At 44.3% G+C, this 15,431-nt stretch overlaps 1 protein-coding gene across 5 annotated transcripts in view; it reads right to left on the bottom strand.

Moving 5' to 3' along the window:
• The window catches only part of LOC119958116 (sodium channel protein type 8 subunit alpha-like), a 222,129-nt gene that overhangs the window by 26,394 nt on the left and 180,304 nt on the right, over nucleotides 1-15,431 (bottom strand). For 3 of the 5 annotated variants that reach the window (XM_038786357.1, XM_038786356.1, XM_038786359.1), the window contains exons 18-19: nucleotides 14,877-15,050; nucleotides 8,569-8,691 (exon numbers count right to left, since the gene is read on the bottom strand). In XM_038786357.1, coding sequence (XP_038642285.1) covers nucleotides 8,569-8,691; nucleotides 14,877-15,050 — 297 coding nt within the window. The remainder of the gene's footprint in view (nucleotides 1-8,568; nucleotides 8,692-14,876; nucleotides 15,051-15,431) is intronic. The other 2 variants (XM_038786360.1, XM_038786361.1) reach the window with 1 other exon arrangement.

Here is a 15,431-nt window from a genome sequence, read left to right as displayed (position 1 = left end):
CCACATCGTTAACTCCCTGAAGTCTTTGGATTCTACTGTGAGATTCCAGATGTTGTCTCTTTTCTTATCTGGATTGCGAATATTGCAATTGTTGGTTTCAATCGGTGCTCCTGAATGCGTGTCAACTGACATGACTTCCTGTCAATTTTCCTGGGACGGTGCTGTAAATGCGCTCTGCATAATGTGTTTTGACAACAAAATTCCTTTCACTTCCTTGTCGAGATCAAATTTTGCGCCATTGACTAACGTCTCATGTGTCATGCTAGCAAGGTCTTCCCACATTCGAATGCCTCCCGGAGTCTTCCTGAAATGCCTCAGGAGCTGGATAGATTTCAAAGGGCATGTCCAGCTGTCTGTACCTTTCAGACGGTTTGGCAAAAGCAACCAGCAGACCCAAATTCATTGAACACACAATACGGCAAAACCCATTTCACATATACATCGGTGAATATTTTCACTTTCACTGATTCAGTTTTTGACAGGTCCTTTTACAGCTAGAGAAAGCATCCTTAACTGGCGACTGGGATCTTGAGATCAACTTAAAAGGTTCAGAGTCTCCATTTTTCCTTTGAAGATATCCTAGTACTTGCACAGTACATCTTGTGTTGGGACTTTATCCTGCTGCTTGCAAGAACTACCAAGTAACATTTGATGAATAATGCTAGCATTCAAAACATTTTGTTGTTAATGTTTGAAATTCAGTGCTGTACAGTACTTCTTGGGAGCTTCGAACGCAAAGCATCTTTTCCCAAATGGTTCAATTTAGTTTTCTTTTCCCCAAACATGATCAGTGAAGTGTTAAAGTCCACGGCCACTTGGCCCTTCAGTCTCAGGTATTCAATTCTCAGGTAGAGCATTGACAATAAAAGCACAAGCTGAATTCTGATCTGCTGCTTGCCCACGAGCACAGATAACTTGATTTGGTACGTTGAATAACCTCATGTAAGAGAATGTGATCTTCAGCTAAGCTACAATTAGCTCCCACTTGCTAAAAATTGCCTTTGTTCTGACCTCTGGATTTTGGACGCCATTGGCTGCGAATCAGAGAAAATAGGAGCAGGAGGAGGCCATTCAGCCCTTCGAGTCTGCTCCGGCATACATTATGATCATAGCTGATCATCCAACTCAGTAACCTGTTCCCGCTTTCCTACCACATCCTTTGACCCCCTTCGCCCCAAATGCTGTATCTAACCTTCTTGAAAACATTCATTGCGGGATTCCCCGTCGGTGGCTTCACATATACATCGGCTCTGCTTTGCTGGCGACGCACGCACACCCATGGGTTTCCCAACGGCGTGGGGCGGCTACAAAAGGAAATCCCATTGGCCGGCTGTGGGATTGGAGAATCCCGCCACCGGCCGGGGGCGGGGGGGGGGGGGGGGGGGGGGGGGGGGGCAGCACCAGAAAACGGGGCTGGCGGGATGGAGAATTCCACCCACAATGTTTTGGCCTCAACCACTTCCTGTGGTCGCAAATTCCACAGGCTCACCACTCACTGGGTGAAGAAATTTCTCCTCATCTCTACCCTAAATGGTCTACCCCGTATCCTCAGACTGTGACCCCCTGGTTCTGGACACACCCACCATTGGGAACATCCTTCCTGCACTTACTCTGTCCAGTCCTGTTAGAATTTTGTAGGTTTCTATGAGAAACCCACTCTTTTATTGATAACTATTTCTATTCTTTACAGTTACTACACTTTTGATGTGTCTTTCTTTCTCGCATTGCACATTAGCTTCCATGGTGTTTCAAGTCCATTTCAAGAATGTTTCAAAACCATCTGCAGATATTTTCGCCTTTAACCCTAAACATTGAACTTCTTCCGGGATCCTACATTGTTTGTGATTTAGCTGTAGATGTCTGAAGCTTAAATATATCAATGCGTCGTTAACGTCAGTTTTAGTTCTTTTGAAGCTTTCTTCTTAGTACCATTGTCCTGTTCCAATAAATACTGGGTCTCTGGGGCTTTTTCTCGCTGAATTGTGGAAAGTGGCAACAATATAACCTCTACATCGAACACCTGTCTCAAATCAGAGACAAATGTTTGACGCTAGCATCCAAAACATTTTGTTGTTAATGTTTGAAATTCAGTGTGGTACAGTACTTCTTGGGAGCTTTGAACACAACGCATCTTTTCCCAAATGGTTCAAACATTTTCAGTACTTCTGGTCCCACGAGGATAATTGACGCAACATTTCTGCTGGTGAGACTACAGTTGGAGTGCTGAGTGCAGATCTGGCCATCACATTATAGGAATGATGTGACTGCACTGGAGAGGGTGCGGAGGGGATTCATCAGGATGCTCCCTGGGATGGAGGGTCTGAGTTAGGGGGAAAGACTAGATAGGCTGGGACTGTTTTGGGTGAGAGGGCACCTGATAGAGGTGTCTGAGATTATGAGGGGCATAGATAGAGTGGATAGGAAAGCACTTTCTCCATTAACAGAGGGCTCAATAACCAGGGGCCCAGATCTAAGGTCAGAGGTCGAAGGCTAAGAGGGGAGTTGAGGAGAAACGTTTTTACCCAGAGGGTAGTGGGAGTTTGGAACTCACTGCCTGAAAAGGGTGGTGGAGGCAGAAACACTCGTAACATTTAAGCAGTATTTAGTTATTCACCTGCGCTGCCATAACCTCCAGGGCTGTGGGTCAAGTGCTGGAAAATGGGATGAATGTGGTCAGAGCTTTGTTGACCGACATGGACACAATGGGTCGAATGGCCTCCTTCTGTGTTGCAAACGTCTGTGAATCTATAATCCTATTCAAACATCTTTTGTGACCAAATTGCACTTCCGAGCCTTTTCCTGTAGATTAGCTACATTTGCCAATGATGGTACATTTGATGCAAGATTCAGAGGGCAGTCAGGTAGTTGTTGTCTTTGTGCTTAACCTTTTAATTGTCCATTTTATGTGACTCACCGATAGATAAAATTACACGAAGAGTTTTGATGAAAAGCATATAGCCACGATCTAACGGCCAGGCTACACCAGAAAAGCCGCTGGCTACGGCGCAGCTTGGCCGATGAAGGCCGGGAAACACCGCTCCCAGCTCGCCATGCCGCGCGAGATCAAACACAATCTCGCGAGACGCTGCGATGTAAATCCTGCCCACAATGGGCAGGATCACTTTTTGGCAAATCAGCTTGGTCCATCCAGGATCCTTTAAGTAGACCATAAAATGTCGGCCATTCAGCCCATCGAATCTGCTCCGCCATTCAATGAGGTCATGACTGACCTGATATGCTAATTAATCCTGCACTCCACTTTCCCACTTTATCTCCATAACGCTCGATTCCCTGACTGATTAAAAATCTGTCTCTCTCAGCTTTGAACTTAACGACCCGGCCTCTACAGCTCTCTGCGGTAAAGAATTCCACAGATTCACTCCCCTCTGAGAGAAGAAATTCCTCCTCATCTCTGTCTGAAATGGCCCCTTACTCTGAGATTCTGCCCTCTGGTCCTAGACTCTCCCACAAGGGGAAACAACCTCTCAGCATCGACCCTGTCAAACCCCCTGAGAATCCGATATGTCTCAATAAGGTCGCCTCTCATTCTTCTAAACTCCAATGAGCACAGGCCCAACCTACTCAACCTCTCCTCAGAAGAAAATCAGATGGAATGGTGAATTTATAGTGCCAGGCCATTTAACATGTTCCCTGAATTATGAAGAAAAATGGCACCCAAATGTTTTCTTATTTTCCAATTTCCTCCTGCACCTGTTCTTCCCAAAGCACCGACCCCTTCCTGGAGTGCAGGATCCAGTTGGATCCAGTACCTTCTCCAGTAGTCATTCTTGCATCTCTATTGGCAGGCTATTTTATCATATGGGGGGGCATTGAGATCATCAGCCATGATCCAGGTGAATGGTATGGCAGGTGCAAGGGGCCAAATGGCCTATTCCTGGTCCGATTTCCTCTGTTCCTTTTCCAGCCGGTAATGGTGGAGGAGCTAGTGAGTAAGTGCAAAAGACAAGGCTGAAGCATTTACAACCATCTTCAGTCAGACGTGCCGAGTGCATCTCAGTCTCCTCCCAGTTCCCAGGGTCACAGGAGACAGTTTTCAGCCATTTTGATTCACTCCCTGCGACATCAGGAAATGGTTGAGTGCACCGGATACAAAGGCGATAGACACCTTCGTCCTGACTGTACTGCTGAAGACATTTGTCCCAGAACGAGTCACACCCTGAGTCGAACTGTTCTGCTACAGCTACAAATTACCCAACTTCCCTTGACACCAAGGCAGCATTTGACCGAGTGTGGCATCAAGGAGCCCGAGCTAAACTGGAGTCAATGGGAATCAGGGGGAAAACTCTCTGCGGGTTGGAGTCAGACCTGGTAAAAAAGGCTTGTGGTGGTTGGAGGTCAAACATCTCAGCTCCAGGACTTTTGAACCAAAGGGTTGTGGGGGCATAAGATTAAATGTTTGTGATTTAGGATCTCAAGTAGGAGGAGCCGTTTTACACAGAGGTTGGTTCGGTTGTGAAATGCCAGATTTAGCAATCGAAGCATGTCAACATTTATTAATAGATTGGGTAGGTGGTTGAAGGAAAGAGGAATAAAGGGATATGGGATCATCAGGTTCAAACCATTGGTCACGTGGAGGAGGAACGGCAACATGGTGTGTTTGGGTCAAAGGGCCTATTTGTGTAACAGAATTTCCATGCAATTAAACTTTTCCACACAGCTTATTTTTGCATATACCTCCGTATGATTGGCTCTCAGACATGTGCTTTGTCGATTGAAAGGCCCAACTAACTCTGGTATTCCTTCGTAATTCAAGCTCTTTATATTTAGCGATCAGCTCCATAAACCAACCTACTCCCCCGTCCTGCACTTGAATGCCTCCCAGCTTGTAGCTCGCTAATTAGAACTGGACACATTGAGATGCAATCTCAGGGCACAGTAGTTTGACCACAGCCTTTTACAGGTTTGTACCAAATTAGGTTCAGTTCAGCTCAAAATTACAGCTTGTATCAACGGCTTTAATGCATAACAAAGAGTGGTGGAGTTTAATGCAGGGTGATCAGAATCTCACCCACTTTCAGGAAGCCCCGCCAAATTAAATGCCAATCAGGCATTTACTTTGTCAGTGGTAGGCTTACCCTAGGATCAAGAACCTGAGGGATAGAAATTCTACTGCCCCTTCCAGCCTGTCCCCCTCAAGAGCTGTCACCAGTCAGAGGTCGGCAGCCATGCATTGCTCAGCAGCGCTACTCGGATGGCAGTGGCCACTGTTGGTAACGCATCCACCTGAGGTTCACCAGTGCTGAGGGACCCAGGCCACAGGTGAGTGATGGCTGAGGGTGGGGGTCTCAGGGGAGGTTGTGGGGGGGGGGGGGGGGGGGAGGGGTTAGCAACAAGGGCAGGGAGTGGCTCTCAGCAAACCATCCCAATGCTGGGGGTGTCCCTCGATCAGACACTGAGTGCCTTTGAATGAGGGACTCCACTGGGAAGCATGCATTGGGGTTTGCTTTTCGGGCTTCTCGCATGGCAAGACCCACCTCCTGCCTTGTGAATGTCAGTGGCATGAGGCCCTTAGGTCGGCATTCATTTACTTCAGGGCCTCAATTGGTAGTGGGCGGGAAGACTGTGCATGAACCGCCCTGCCCCAAATTAATCGGGACAGAGGGAGGAATGTGGCAGGGTCCCCACCTAGCATTCTCCTGCCCAATTAAATGCCCCCACCAAAACATTTGCCTCAGTGGAGGGCATTAAATTCAGCCTAAGTGTTGCAATTCTGAACTCTTTCCTGTTAATCCATAGACCTATGCACTGACACCAGCAGTTCAGGGAAGGAACTCACCTTCATCTCTTTTTGACATGTCCTCAAACATATCCAAAAAACAATAAGAATCTCATCGGAGCAGGAAGTTTCAGTCCAAGCCAATTCTCTCGCCCAATCTTACATCCCCATTCTATTTATTAAAGCGATGCACGTATTAAGATTGTGACTTCCCATAAAAATACTCGTGACCAATATTGTCAATGCACACCATGTTTGATTAATAGTTGGACACATCACTTACCCTTGATTACCAACTATACAATTCATCAATGATTTCAATCCGCCATCGTGTGCACAATCCTGGGACAAAACCCCCTCATTCGCACTGTACACAATCTGATGCCAGAACACACCTGGAGTTTCTAGTAGTTCAATGCTGCAAAACTATTTCTGTTCTTCTCAAGTAGGAGGGCTGGAGTTGGACTGACTGCAGAGACATTTAAAAATGGTGGGTGGGACTTAGATGCGGATGTCCTGCCCCCATTTCCGACAGTTCCCATTCCTTGTTGGCCAGGGAGAAGTGGGGGTGGAGAGGGGGAATTGCTGGCGGAAAGGGGGTGGGGATGGGGCTGCTGAATCACACAAGTGAGAAAGCCAAACTCAGCAGGGCCATTTGAAATTAGTGCTGAGATCCCACAGACACCATTTTCACTTGCCAAGGGCTTTAACCCACAGTGTGGGAGTCATGAATTTACGGAGTCACATAAATGCTTGTGAAGGGTGAATAAGGTCTGTTCTAGTGTCATGGTGTGAAGTTTTATACATCCCCAGCCCTTTAAACATGAAGAAAAAAACAGGCTGACGCTGTCAGTTAGCATTAAAAAGAATCCCCTCTGCTGTGCTACTTTGATTGACAGGCCATCTGGTGTAGGTTAGAACAAAGCATTACTATCTGTCCCTACAGTTTCAATAAACTTCTTTACTGACATTTTCCAAGGGCTGTTATTATAGTTGAGGTCATTATGAATGGTTGGCTGAGTTTGAGGAAATACAAGAGCATGTATCTCAGCAGAGGTAGCTGAATTCACATTTTGATTGACATTTTAAGGAGGTCATTAAACAATTAGCTGTTTTTGATGTGGTTATTAAATATAACTGTTTTTATAACAGATTAAACACTTGAGGGATTTAAAATCTTTGAATGGGAGAGTTTATTTTTTGGTTATCAACTATGTATAACTGAGAGCCTTGTTAGATGTTTTTCATCTCCACATGGCTTTTATATCTGCCCACTGGATGGGTGGCTATGGAGGTACCTATGAGGGAGGCTGGGCATGGATTGGGGGCATCAATTGGCATGGCAGTGGAATGGGGGTATGAGGGGTCATGGAGATATGAGGTGGCATGGAGCTGGATGGGAGCATGAGCTGGCATGGGGGGGGCGTGGGAGGAGGTATTCATGGTAATGGACAGAGAGCCATAAAGCTTCTGAAAGAACTGGTGAAGGAGCGGGCCTTCAAACGAACCCGCCTCAGTACTCGGCACTCCCCCCACCTCGGCCACCTACGATGTGCTTCTGGGGCTAATGCAGTCCTGCCTCCCTCCTTCTTGAGATTAAAAAGTGCAATGTGACGGAGCCCTTCAAACCCAGGCAGGTCTGTCGAGGCAGGAAATCTCTAGCCCCGAGCTCTCCACCTCACGAGCGAAAATTCAGCCCTTAAGGTTCCGTGGTCCACTCACCTTGGCATAGCTACCTTTCAAACGCAAGGCAAGTCCGTTGCAAATGTGCACTGCACATATTGTATAAAATAACCCATGGTCAGCGATGGAATGCAGTTTTGAGTCTGCATGTTACGAGTGTAGCTCCCTGGAGATTCTGTGCACCTTTGTATCACATTCCTACCACTCCAATCTCGCCTCTGCTATGGTTGGGGGTTTAAACCAGATTATTGATAATATGATTGCAATTGCAATTTTTCAACACATTGCCTCTCTAACGAGCAGTGGAAGGTCTGTGCGGTCCACGTGCTCTTTTGAAATGCAGGTGGTGTGCGTTACGCGCGCCCTCAAAAACGTGTGGCTGATTATTCAATATGGATTCCATGCAATCAACAGCAGAGGGTCTCATCCCACATTAAATTATTTCAAATCTTTCAAAACGTTGTGATGGCATCAAACTCATTCAGTGCAATGCTTGATTGTGATCAGATTCGTTCAAAGTGACACAACAGGGGGTATCATAGAAGGGAGGATGTGGAAGGAAAAGCTGTCAGACAAGGCCACCAGTCTCCAGCGGACTGGATCGAGAACAACCAGGTACAACGAGATGAACACCAGGCCATGCATATACTGAGCAAGTCTAAAAATATGTGGTTCTGATAACACGTACATTCAAAAACATTCAATTTTACCTCAGTTTTGCACCCAAAACACTACCCAATTGAAGATTTGAATTAAGGTTGGTCCTTTGCGGATCAATTATCAATCATTCAGTCTGCCTGACCCATATCTAAGCATGTGCTTCATGTATACATCTTTGCACCTGGTGATTCTCCATTTAGGTTACAGCAGAAAAACCCTTAGAAACACTAAAGGAAAGCCAGGCCAAATGAGAACAGCTGATGTATGTTCTACGATGGCATGTAGTTTGGGCTAATCTAATGTGATGAGGCAGCCCAATGTATCTCCTTTGTAGGAGAGGGTGCAGGTGTGGAATAAAAGGGAGAGGGGATAAGTTCAGCAGCTGGGTTACGGTTAATTTACCCCTCCCCAGAGTTTATCGATCAATTCTAGCATGCTTAAACTTTTTCTCATATGCATGCAGAAGGTCAGCTGCTATTCCATCTTACCCTCATCCCTTCAAATCGTGATAAGGCTCTTAGAGGTCTCAAAGCTCTTAGTGTCCTAAGAGACTTAATGGCACCTAGTTCGGAGTAGCCCAGGGCATTAGCTACGAGGCTGACTAAAGAAACCTATACAAAAACAGAAAAGCAAAGTTCCCAATACTGTTAGCAAAGGCCCTACTGCTGATGAAACAAAGTGGACTAATTGTGAGATTGCCTCAAGCTCGTAGCGATGGACTGAGTTCCAGCTCCCTACTCCCCTTGCCTGAAGTAATTCCTAATGACCTAGAGAAGGAAATGCGTAGTTGAGAAGAGGCATAAGATAGAACAAAAGGAAGAAAAGTGAAAAGAAGGGTCACAGACACACGGACAACTAATGGGGACCTGTTGGAGGAAAACGCCCAATGGATGATAAGAACCTTACCCTTGCCCTTTACTTTGTGAAGATCCGATCGAAGAATGAGGGGAGAAAAAGCCCAGAAAATTAAGCCACACAAATAAAAGGTACCTACAAAAAAGAATACAGGTAAATCTGTGCTGCATATCAAACTAACCTCTGATATATCTTCTATATACAGAGGCACTGCAGTGGAAAGGGGCGGTGGGGAGGGTGGCAGAGGGGCCATTGAGTGCCATCTGCAAACAACTTGTTCCCGATGTATAGTCACACTGGCAATTTTGTGATTTGTTAAAACTTGGTCATGTTCGATTTATCATTTTGCACTCCAAATGCAGATGAACAAAATGTGCCTTTGCAAAGCAAGTGGGTTCCCCAGATAGTTTTCATTCAAAACTCTGTTCCTTCAGCTACCAAAGGTCGGTTTTGAGCGTTTCTTCGACGTTATTCGTTCGTCAGATTTGAAATGACTCACTGACAGGGAGCAAAGCTGAAGACAGCGGCAGGCACAAGCAAAGACGTGGTGTGAAGTTTGAGACTTTGCCAGTGTAAGAAACATAAAGGAAAGATGGCCCACCGAGGACAAATTTTGTCTGATCTCAACTCTGCCTCTGTGTAAGTGTACCACACAGGTGGAAAGGTTTTGAGGCAGAGGAGAAGGGGAACACAAGGACAGGCTCACATTTGCAGAGCCTGAGGGGTTAGATTTGAGACACGCACGGATTAATACTTGCAAATAAGTGTAAGCTGCACCCATTAGTTCCTCCGAGGGCAGAGTGAATTTCTCACTATATCTCCAAATGGGTTTAAAATTCAGACTCCAAGAGATGCCCATTCAACCTGGCTTGATTTTGGATATATAGTTTCGATAACTAATTAATAGCATTTGCAATTGTGTCTGTGTGTTGCACTGGTACAGTATGCAGCCCTGTTACATCGATGGAAGTCCATACAGTTCAGACATACTATGCAAGTTTGATGAAGGTGCAAAGAGTTAAATATCTCCCCTGATCCATGCTTTTTAATATCTCTGCTTGTCGATGCTTGGCCATGAACAAAGGGAGGAACAGAAATCCATTTTGTGAGCAGTTCAGCTTGTTCCCTTTTAAACACTCTGAGCACTAAAGACAGTATTGCACAAATAAACAGCCCATTGAAGAACTGATGCACACATTTGGTTTATCCTTTATGACTCAGCATTTCGGCTGAACTCATAATTAACTCAAGTAATTCAAACACTAGTCATTTAATCGAGCTAATTGGAACTATAAGTTAAACCGGATCCCCAGAAATGACACCAGGAATGTGCAGAGAAAGTTAGTCACCATAAACAATATAGCAGACCAAAATCTGTCTTCAGTACTCAGAGATCAATAGGACTTGATTTGCACAATTGGAAAACATCTTAAACTCAATTAATTTTTTAAAAAACTTTTACAAGGCAGATTTAAACAATTCAAAACCTTCCACAAGGATATAAATCTAAACAGGAGTTTACAGTGTTCACTCAAAACACACAACAAGAGGGAGCAGTCTGTTCTACAAGGAAAGGAACGATACAATAAATTGGTCTACAGGTTATCGACTGTCTATTAATTCACCTTCAGACAAGATGCATAGTTATTGTACTCGGAAGCCAAAAGGAAAAGTAAAGCTGCTGATGATCCGAGACTCTGAAAAGGAAGTTAATGAGATCTGTATGTAACATGGTCATTAGTATGCGTTTGTCTAATCAATTCAACCAAAATCAAAGCCACAGGCAAGATGCTAAAGTAGGTTATTAGCCACCATTTTGGCACCAGCAGGTTTCACGTTCACATCACACTGACAGGTTCGAAAACACCCATTGGAAACATCCTAGGGCTTAAACACAATGTCATTATCAACCGTAATTATTTAAAGTTTGATGTTGTTGCTCGAAATTCTGAGACGCACCCACACTCACAGACAGACTGAAATTCAAATTTCTAGTCTGGATTGTCAGCAATATTGTGACCCACTTGAGAAGCAATGGGGGTGGGGGGAGGGGGGGTAAAATCGGACATGGGCAAAGGACGCAAAACAGGCGGAATCGCTTTGGTGTGCAATCACATGCCTCATATTCAGGTTAATGAAGACACTGGAGCTGAATATTCATAGAATGTACAGTGCAGAAGGAGGCCATTCGGCCCATCGAGCCTGCATGGACCCTTGGAAAGAGCACCCAACCAAGCTCACACCTTCACCCTATCCCCGTAACACAGTAACCCCACCCAACCGTTTTTGGACACTGAGGACAATTTAGCATGGCCAATCCACCTAACCTGCACATCTTTGGACTGTGGGAGGAAACTGGAGCACCCGGAGGAAACCCACGAAGACACGGGGAGAACGTGCAGACTCCACACAGTGACCCAAGCCGGGAATCAAACCTGGGACTCTGGAGCTGTGAAGCAACTGTGCTAACCACAATGCTACCGTACCATTGAGATGCACTTGGGTATAAATGGCGACTGACACAATAATATCTGTTTAGTGTCGCCATCCATGTCCAATTTGATCCTTGAGATTTGATAGTCTTAACCCTGTTACTTGAACATAGGAAAGCAGACTCCAACTATGGTAGGGTCTAATGTGACACTGATAGTTTACATGGGGATTTCTAAGAGACCTGGAAAGCATACTTGGGTAAGGGGGTTACTCAAGTGAAGAGGAACTAATTGGATTGAACAGAGCGTGAGAGGGGATTTCAAGCTTTCTTCAAATAATAATATTCAATGTTTCAGTCTCTTGAGGGAGCAATGCAGACAATGAATAATGTTGCTGGTTTATTAACCAATAAGGCAGCAGATACATGGGAATACCACCCCCTGCTAATTCCCCTTCAAGCCACACACCATCCTGACTTGGAAATATATCACTGTTCCTTCACTGCCACTGGGTCAAACTCCTGAAATTCCCTCCCTAACAACACTGTGGGTGCCTCTACCCCACATGGACTGTGGCGATTCAAGAAAGATGTCACCATCACCTCCACAAGGGCAATCAGAATGAGAGCTGGCCAACAACACCTATATCCCAAGATTGAATGAACAGAAACCCAATAAGCAATGTCAAACCTGCCAGAGCTATTAAGCTTCATTTTGTGAGGGCCACCAAGAATCCAGCACAAGTTTGTAGCGTCAAACAGTCATGGGATAACCAACTGTCCCCAGCCAATAGGATTCGGGCAGGCTATAACACTTCAGCAACAAACGCAAAGCACGAACATGGGGGAAAAATTTTTCAAACTTTGTTAAAGAAAGTTCCCATGGTTGCCTGGAATTCCCTCAACCCTTTTTGGCGGACAATTGGGAGAGCCTCCATTAAAATCCGCCCACTTTGGAATGAGAATACTGTGTGTCCTAATCTCCAATAATATATGCACTTTATATGTCATTTCACCATCTTGTATACTTTGTGCTGTACTCCATTATGTTGGAACACTGGCATTTTTTTGTTTCATAATGCCTCTGTGAAACGCCTTGTTACATTTCACTACATTAGAGATGCAATAGGAATACAAGTTGTTGTTGTCTGTCATCTATACTGCATTGGCTGACGTTCTAAGCTCTTTTGCTTCTTTGAAATAAATGCTTTTGTTTTCCCGCCCCAACAAAACCTCCACGTGAATGTATCGATTAACTATTAGACTGAAATTTCAACCCCTTAATACATAAGTGTCAAAAGATAGATTGCCTAAAAATAAGCATGGATACATTATGCTCATTCCATAGACAAAGCTGTCAGGTGGGAACTCATCTTGGCTATTGTCTGTAATTTTGCTGAATGGCAGGCACCATGTAGAACAAACAGCTGATCCAATCCTGCTCCTTCTAATGCCGCCCGCCTGACATCAAGACATTTTGTAGGAATGAAACAGTATCGTCCAGAAATTAGGCTGTGCGCCTGACGTTAACAACTATTTTAATGGAGGCATGAACCCATTCCTTCTAAATGAGACAGTACTTGTCTTAAAATAGCAAAGGAATTTGATACAGATGCATTAAGTGTGATAAAGTAATAACACAGTGTAATTTTGAGGCTTATAGTACAATAAAAATGCAAGAGTACAGTTCGTGAAGTAATGTACATTTTATCCACCCGAGAAGCCAACACAAAATGGGGGAGTCTAATATGGGAGGAATTCCCTTGGCTGGGGATGCTAACCATGGCATATTGTGTGGGCTCCCTGTTATACACCCAGACTAATATTCAGATTCAAACGAATGGAACTCAATTTCGGGTCACAGATTCAACATTGGTAGCAACCATTTTGCATCATCACTCAAGACAGATTTCAACCTCCATATATTATAGGGGAATAACATGCATTGTGCATTATTCATTGAGGAAATGATCTTGAGGGAATGATCGTGGATTCTTGGTTTGAAATTGTACTGTGCAACGTTCATACCAAATGAGTTTATGTGAAAGTCCTGTCTGTTCGCTAACAAAGGTGTTAACCTGCGTTGTTAAAATAACGATTAGCAGTCTGGACTTTCATCAAATCTCATTCACAGGTTCAACCCCAGCTTTTAAGACTGTAAAAACTGGAGCGCAAGTTATATATGATCTCTTGTTATCTAAAGGTTTTGGAACCAAAATGGCGACCACAAAATTTGGCAGCAATTTTTGTGAAGGTGCAAATTATATATTGAAATGCACAGCAACCGTATATCGACGTTTGAATGGAGTGGTGTTCCGAATATGTACTTTGCAGTTATCCCACGGGAAAATGTACCTGTCAGAACTTCAACACTGACTGCAGTCACTGAAGGAAACCTCTGGCAGGTTTAAAAGAAGAACATTGAGGATCCCCATCACAAGCCTGTGTAGAGGGCCCCAGTATCCTGCTCCATTCCAAGCTAAAATCTACCATTGAATCAGAGTCAAACATCTTTTTTTTTTACATGTCATGTGAAGAAGACAACACCTTTCAGCAAGACACCCATATTTGAAATGGCGGCTTGATGCTTGTGGTAAAGTTCTGCATATTAAGGTCAAGGTTACAATAAAATAACCCACCACAATCAATTGATTTGCACATTTAAAACAAAATCACAGGCTACATATTTGGTGACAGGACATAAAATTCCATGTGATTACAATATCATAAAACAAACGTGATCATTAGTTGACATTCAAATGATTTAGGAGAGAGGACATGGATTGAAAGATGAGAGAAGATAACGGGCCTCAGTTTTTCTTCACACAAGAGAAAAATGACAAACGAATGCTTTTATGAATCGATTGGCTTCAATTTCTATAGAATGAACTTAGAAGTGAAAACATGCCTCTCCATCTTACAGTCACTATCAATACCTTTGCTGCCACTCTCATAATGTGCTGCGATTTTGTTACAAAGCAGTTTGACATTTTTTGAAGGCCTAATTTTACGCAGCGTTTTTGCCCCTGGAAACAAATGAGCAAAATAATATGATATAGGGTTCAGTAATCCATGTTATTTGTGGGGAAAGAAAGTAATGGTTCAGACTTTATTTGGTCTGTCGGCCTCTTGAAGAGAACATGTGTGGAGTGAAAGATTCAGGTCTTTGTCATGGTTGCTATGAACCAACTGACCAAAATCTTCTATCACTTAACCAATTTCTCTATCAGATGAAGCCCTCCCGTCACCATTTAAACTATTTCGGCAGGACCTTGCTGATATACTCTTACACACACTAGCTTACTTTAAGAGGCCACATTCTTCCTCGCAGCACATATTGACAAGATTGGCACAAGAGTTCACTGTATCTTAAATGCATCATATTGGATGAAATACAGATATTATTCTTTGACTATCAAGTGAGGCTACAGGAACAAACATCACTATTTCATGCCCGCCCACCCCTGCCGAAAGTTGTCAAAAAAGTACACAAAACGGCTGGATACATACATCCACAATGAGGAAGTCCAGCCAACACCATGCGTTCGTGAAGTACTTTTGAAACCCATAGGCCGTCCACTTCAACAACATCTCAAGGATAAAGATGTACGTGAAGATCTTATCAGCATACTCGAGGATAGTCCGGATTGTCTTCCGCTGTTCAATGTAAATATCCTCAAAAGCCTAAAAAGGAGGACAATTTTAAAACCGCACAGCAATAGCTTTTCAAAATAAAAAAGACGTTCTGAAATGTAAACCTGAAATCTGTCTGGCTGGCGTCAGGTTTACACCAAACGGTGCATTTACTAGCGGAGCCAAGCTGTAAAAGGTTGAGGGGTGGGTGGGGGAGGGGTGGGCGGGGGGTGGGGGGGGGGGGGGAGGTGGCCGTGGGTGAAGGGGTGGACTTTTCAACAACTTATTTGGAAAACAATCCACAGTCATACTTGTATTGCAGCCAATGTCACTGTGCCATGCGAGGTGGTGGCAGAGTGGTATTGTCACTGGAGTAGCAAACCAGAGACCCAGAGTAATGCTTTGGGGACCCAGGTTCAAATCCCGCCACTG

The sequence above is a fragment of the Scyliorhinus canicula genome, chromosome 28 (genome assembly GCF_902713615.1).
Source record: "Scyliorhinus canicula chromosome 28, sScyCan1.1, whole genome shotgun sequence".
NCBI lineage: Eukaryota > Metazoa > Chordata > Chondrichthyes > Carcharhiniformes > Scyliorhinidae > Scyliorhinus > Scyliorhinus canicula.
Note: the sequence above shows the minus strand (reverse complement) of the source record. Positions and strands in the feature narration are given on the sequence as shown.